The sequence below is a fragment of the Buceros rhinoceros genome, unplaced genomic scaffold (assembly GCF_000710305.1).
Source record: "Buceros rhinoceros silvestris isolate BGI_N320 unplaced genomic scaffold, ASM71030v1 scaffold13488, whole genome shotgun sequence".
NCBI classification, from domain to species: domain Eukaryota; kingdom Metazoa; phylum Chordata; class Aves; order Bucerotiformes; family Bucerotidae; genus Buceros; species Buceros rhinoceros.
Window position 1 is genome coordinate 4,942 of NW_010428697.1, and position 6,226 is coordinate 11,167.

General features: G+C 56.8%; 1 protein-coding gene across 1 annotated transcript in view; it reads right to left on the bottom strand.

Moving 5' to 3' along the window:
• The window catches only part of SH3BP1 (SH3-domain binding protein 1), a gene marked incomplete at its 3' end in the record, with an annotated part of 9,402 nt that overhangs the window by 3,048 nt on the left and 128 nt on the right, over window positions 1–6,226 (bottom strand). The window contains 9 exon segments of the mRNA XM_010142368.1: window positions 69–159; window positions 556–624; window positions 1,284–1,419; window positions 2,101–2,177; window positions 2,274–2,385; window positions 2,662–2,738; window positions 3,793–3,897; window positions 4,276–4,318; window positions 6,183–6,218. Of these exon segments, the coding sequence (XP_010140670.1) occupies window positions 69–159; window positions 556–624; window positions 1,284–1,419; window positions 2,101–2,177; window positions 2,274–2,385; window positions 2,662–2,738; window positions 3,793–3,897; window positions 4,276–4,318; window positions 6,183–6,218 (746 nt within the window).

A 6,226-nucleotide genomic window follows, 5' to 3' on the forward strand; every position in this document is an offset into this window, starting at 1 on the left:
CAGCCACACTCGCATCTCCCGGGCTTGGTCGTAGCTCTCCCTGGGCTGCGTGGAGAGCCGATGGGTACCTGTCTTGCTGTGGCTTTCCTTCAGTTCTGCCAGAGCTGAGTCCAGAGATCCCAGGGACTGCCGATGGTACTGGGCTTGGATTTCCAGCAGCTGACAGACAAGGGACAGGCAAACACACTCAGTTCGGCACTGGCCCCTCTCAGAGAGACCCCCATCCCCAGGACATTGCACTCACGCAGACAGGGCAAAGGGGAATCTGCAAGGGGAACCCCCCCAGGGTCCATGGGACCATGTCTGAAGTGAGGAGTAGAGGGCAAACTGGAGAGGGGTGGTCATTGGGACAAGCTGCTCTGTTTGCATTTGGTGCTAGTGGTGGCATTAACCTGCAGTCCATGGTGCAAGGCCAACTTTAGGCATCTGCTGGTACCTGGGGCCGTCCCTTGCCCTGGGTGGAGGGCTTGGTGCACGCGGTGACAAGGCTGGGCTCAGACATACCCAAGGAGGTGTTCGTTCACAGGCCAAAGAGAAGTGTGAGAGAGGACTTACTTTGATGAAGTAGCTGGCATAGCTGTCCTCTTTGGTGGAGAAGTGGTAGAGATCAGCCATGTACTCATCCTGGGAGGGGAGACAACAGAGTAGAGCAATCTTCCACGTCCTCCCCAGCACCCAAGGGAGAAGGGACACCTTCTCAAAGCCCCCTTCTCTGGGCTGTGAGTTAGCCAGACAGGATGTCCAGGTGCGGTGGAGAGACAGGCTGGGACCATGGGAGGTTCCTTCTTGCCCCCATCATTTGCATTTGGGTAGTGGCAATGACCTATCCCAAGATCAAAGTCCTGACACAAGTGGCTCAGGGACAAAAGGTCCCTGCACTTCCAGCTCCAGTACCACAGACTGGTAGAGCACACAGGCTCTACCGGGCTTTTCAGATCAACAGGGCAGAAGTGGGGAAAATTGATGTGAAAGTCCCCTGTGACCCAGTGTAGACCTTAGCTCAGCTGGCTCCTAGCCCGAGGGGACCCCATAAGCTCCCTGCGCTAGCCCCTAGAGCCTCCACTCTGCAGAAGCTTGTGCTTCAAGTCCTTTACTCTTATTCCCTGGGCTTGGGGCATCTCCCTGTTTCTGCTGCTTGAGGGACCAGTCTGCTTGCGGAGGATGGGATGTGCTGTTTGGCTGCATCCATCTCAGTATGGGGTCACCTCAGACTAAACTGGTGGACATGAACAGGTCTGCAGCCCTGGAGCTGCCCCAAGGGGGAGAGCGAGTGATGTTCTCACCTTGCACTGCTCCACCTTCCTCTTCACCTCCTCCTCCTCTTCCTTCAAGACCTCCAGTTTGTTGGCAGCAGAAGACGCCCCTGGGCCAGCACCAGTGCCAGCACTGGTACAGGAGCTCTTGGCAGCTTGGTTCAGCCTTTGGGGTAGGAGAGAAGAGGCACACAAAAGGCCTCAGTGCCAGGGACATGGGGTGGGATGGATGTGCAGAAGGGGTGTGGAGATCACAAGGGGGATGTCAAGTCCCAGTGTTGTCCTGCAGTGGTTTTCCTTGGCCATTGCCTCTCACTTCCCTTACCCAGAAGATACTGCCACACAAAGAGGTGTGACCTGGTCAAATCAGGGGACACTCAGCAAGGCTGACTGAAACACCCAGGGTCTGCAGGACCCTTCCCAAGCCCCATTCCTGAGATGTTTCCTCCACTCCTCCCTCCAGCCAAAGGGAGGACAGCGTCAAAACAAGCCATCAGTGACCCACTGCTGCCCTGCTCTCCCAGAGAAACCCAGCACGGCATGAGCTACCCCACAAGAGTTGGAGCAGGGTGACCTCAGTGGCACCGAGTGGCGCCAGGGTACTTTATTGCCTTTGGCAATGCCACTGCCCTTCTCTCCTGTGCATGGAGCCAGCAGCTCAGCCCAGAGCGGGAGGCATCTGCAGAGAGGGGCAGGCTGGGCGCTCCCACGGAGCTGTTGCCTCTTCAACTTTGCCCCCAGCCCTTGGAAATCCATTCTGCAGGGCACTCATCTTCCTCTCTTCCCCAGCCTGACTGGAGACTGTGCCCCATATGCCCTGCCCCCTCAGCTGCAGTGTGCCCCGTACCGGCTCTTGATTGTATTCCAGTCAGAAATCAGCTTCTGGAGGGTCTTCTTGCGCTTCAGGATAATGGGAAGCTCTTCCTGGGGGAGAGAGGGGCCAGAGTGAGTGGAGAAGGCTTGGGGACGGGGAAGGGGCGTGGGACAGGAAAGTGAAGCCAGGAGGGTGTCCAGGGCTACCTCACTGAGCTTGTTGAGTGGCTGCAGGACGTCACGCTCCAGGGTCATCTCAAACTCGGCCAGGATTTTGGCCAGCGAGCTCTGTATGCAGCAGCCCATCTCCAGGGCTTTCCTGCGTGGGGACAGAGGTGAAATCACTGCATGCTGCTCTCTGACCCAACACTCCCCGCTGTACTATGCCCTGAGCCAGCCCCTGGCCCCCTCTGCAGTTGGAGGCTGAAGGTGCTGGCTGTCCCTTCTCCCACTCCGATTACACTGTTTGCTTTGAGGACAGGGTTTGACAGCTCAGTGTGCTGATGGGAACCCTTGAGCCAAGACACTGACTCTCCCAGGGTCTGGCATGTCTGGCATGTCATTGCCCCCGGCCCTTTCTTTCATTGGCACTTACCCGAGGCTGGACTCAGTGTCCAGTTCCTTGAAGCTCTCAGCCATTGTCGTGGACAGAGCCATCAAGGGCAGCTTCTTCTGCATGGAGCCAAGGATTCAAGAAAGGGATGGTGAGCTGGTGTGTGGCAGCTCCCTCCCCATGAAGCATGCCACCATGGTATGGGAGCAAGCAGCCAAACCCTGCACTGAGTCCCCACATCTTCTGCTGGACTACCCAGCCCTGTTGGCCTTGGGGCCCGGGGAAGGGCCCTTTGGATGACCCTTCAGCCAAAGCCAGGATCCAGTTAGCTAAACAAGATACCAAAGCTCCATTGTTGGTTAGAAGACCTCCAGCCTTCTCTCGAATATGCCCCTGTGGAGGACCATGCCGCTGACGGAGGCCTTCACCAAGCTCAGCTCTGCCATGACTTGAAATGTGTGGAGCAATTTAATCACTGAGAATAATTAAGCTGGGGCTGCTCAGGTTGACAAGAAGAGAGGAGTCCACAAAATCGTGGGGGGTACTAAGGAAAGTGCTGGCAGGGGGTCCACTGTTTGCTTCCCAGATGAGGGCTGGTGAACACCAGCGGGAAGAGGGTGGCAGGTTCAAATCGAGAAGGAGGAAGTGGTGGCACAACTTTTGCATGCCTACACTGTGGTGCTTCTTGCTGCTGGGCACCATGCGTGCCTGAAGTTCACAGGGGTTTGGGAAGGGACATGGGTACTAAGGAAAGTGCTGGCAGGGGGTCCACTGTTTGCTTCCCAGATGAGGGCTGGTGAACACCAGCGGGAAGAGGGTGGCAGGTTCAAATCGAGAAGGAGGAAGTGGTGGCACAACTTTTGCATGCCTACACTGTGGTGCTTCTTGCTGCTGGGCACCATGCGTGCCTGAAGTTCACAGGGGTTTGGGAAGGGACATGGACAACAGGGCTTTGGAGGTTTAACAGGAGGCCTCAAGTTAGTGCTAGTTGAGAGGGCTGTCCTGCTTTGTTCTACCTGGGCACCTGCTGGTTGCCACTAATGGTGATGGGATCTGGGCTGGGCTTTGGGCCGTCCTTCAGCAAACCCTGCAAACCAGGGGCCTGGCATCCTGTTTTCTGGCGGGGGACAGAGTTGAGGTGAGCGCAGGCTGTGGTGGGAGGACTCTACTCACAACTCGCTTGTCCATCTCAGAGCCGCATTGCCCTTGCAGGCAGGCTTGGAGCCTCTTGGACACGCTGTGAGCTGCTCGCTTGGCTGGCTCGATCCTTTGTTCAATCTGGGGGAAGAAAGGTGGGACTGAGGAAGCCTTCTCACCAACCGTGGGGCCCTGAGATCACCTCTCCACTTCTGGGCACAGGTGGCCCACCCAGCATCCCACCACAGCCCAGACTATCCTGGGTCCAGGGAAAGGGGAACACAGCTCCTGGTCAGGCTTCATCACTCTGTGAGCAGCCGGAGAAGCCCTTTCCTGTGGTAGGACCTTGCCATTCCCTTAATGCTGTGGTCTTGAAGTCACTCTCTGGCATTCGAGCAGATCCCAGCCCCGTGACTTGGACTCAATGTGCTGGCTGGGCAAATCGCAGGCAGGAACGGGGCAGGTTCCCACACCCCAGCACAAGCAGGCTCATGCCTGCTAGCCCAGCCTGCCTCTCACCTGCAGCAAATCTTCTGGCAGGAGCTCAGTTGCTTCTTGTGCTCTGCAGAGGAAGGAGAAAGAGCCATCAGCAGATAGGGGTGACCTCCACTCAACCTCCTTGGGAAGGCAGGTCCTTATGCATGCCACCCATCTCTCTTTGGGCTCTGGGAAGCAGGAGATGCTGGCTGTAGCCTGGACCATTGTACACAAGACCATGGGCAGAATGAACCCGGGGGATGAGAACAGCAGGAGCAGGGCAAGGCACGGCAGCCAACCTTGCTGGCTGGTGGATAACACATCAGACAGGGTTTCCAGTTCAGAGAATCACAGTCAAAATGTCCAGATGTGGTCTGTCTTTTGGAGACAGAGTGCCAAGTGGGGCCACAGCGTGATGTTTGTTGGTAAAACCTTCTACCCCTGACCACCTGCCTCTCCCCAGAAGGAAAATCCAGGGCAATGGTGTTGGAGCCTGGCACGTGTCTTTGCAGGCCAGGGTAGTCAGAAGGTGTGTGGCCATCGGTACTGGAGCTTTGTGGTCAAGCTGGGGACCGACACCGACACCAGTACCTCCAGAAATGCCTGCATGAAACCAGCTTTCTTCTCAGTTTTTGCAGCAGGTATTAGGAGTGAATCAGGCAAAGGAAACTTCTGGTTTGCAGCAAATTCTGCTCAAAATATAACTCAAACCCCGCCAGCTGCCGTCTCCACCAAACCTCCCTGGTGCCTCCCATAGAGGAAACTTCGTGTCATGGCCTGCTGCCATTGCTACAGCCTGGGAATCCCATTCGCTGTCTCTCTGCTGCTGCTTTTTCCCCAGGTCATGTTTCTCTCTTTTCACCACCCGTCAGAGCCAACGTGGGACAAGGCTGTGGAGCCACAGGAAGTGGGGGAGGCTTGGTTGACAGCAAGCAAAATCACGTGAGATTGTGGCCCGCGGAGGAAAGGCTCTGCAGCGGGTAAAGAGCTTGCTCTTGGACTCCATGAGCTGCTTGAGACCTCCCGCCTGTTTGGCATTAAACGAAAGGGAGGTGCACCTAACATGCACCTTGAGACATCTTGAGGCAGGAGGGATGGGAAAGGGGATTGTGCCTCTGAGGAATGCAAGAAGAGCAAGAGGCCACCAGAACATAGGAGTTGCTTCCCTGTGGCTGGTCTGATGGGCTGGCTGAAGGACTTCAGTGGTCCAGGGGACATGGTTGGTCCTGCTCAGCCTCTCAGTGCGGGGCAACCTGTGGAGGTGGCTGTAGGAAAGAGGGAATGAGGGGGTTGGGAAGGAGGGGCCCAGCCCTGTAATTTCAGTTTTGAGTTTTGCAAGGGGAGAGCTTTGGAATGCTGAAGAGGAAAATAAGGAAGTGGTGGAGATAGGATGGGGCCGAAGGGATTTGTGTGAAGCTGTAAGTCCTCCATGGGTGCTCCGAGGCTCTCTGATCCTCTTCTCAAAGGGCATCCTGGGACATCCATGCTGTCAGGCTGGATAGAGCTATGCAGGGAATCTGGCTCCTGTGGAGCACCCCGGGGCTCATCAGGGAGAGCGGGTCCCAGCTTCTGATACCCTCCTGGTCACTGCAAAGCCAAGAACATGTGGCTGGGAAGTCCCTCCCTATTGCTCTCACATCCTGGGGAAGCCAAGCGCAGGAAAGACCAGTTTCCAGGTGAATGCAGCATCTGTGGGCCCTGGGAGAGGTGTATGGGCTTGGGTATCACGTCCCTGCTGAGCAGCACCAGGGCAGCTTTCCTGCTGCACCATGGGTGCCGGGGAGCCACAGCCCCTCCGCTTATGCTGAAGATGCTCTAAACCCAGCGTTGTTCCCCATTTTCCCTGGCCATCAGCCCTGGGAGGTCAGTCCAGCCCCAACACAAGCCCTCTAGGACCCACATCCCTCTCCCTCACAGCCCTCCGGCACAGGTAGTGGAGAAGTCCTTACCGGCTGGGGGGGGTGGGGTAGGGAAGCTGCTGGCGCCGTCCGAT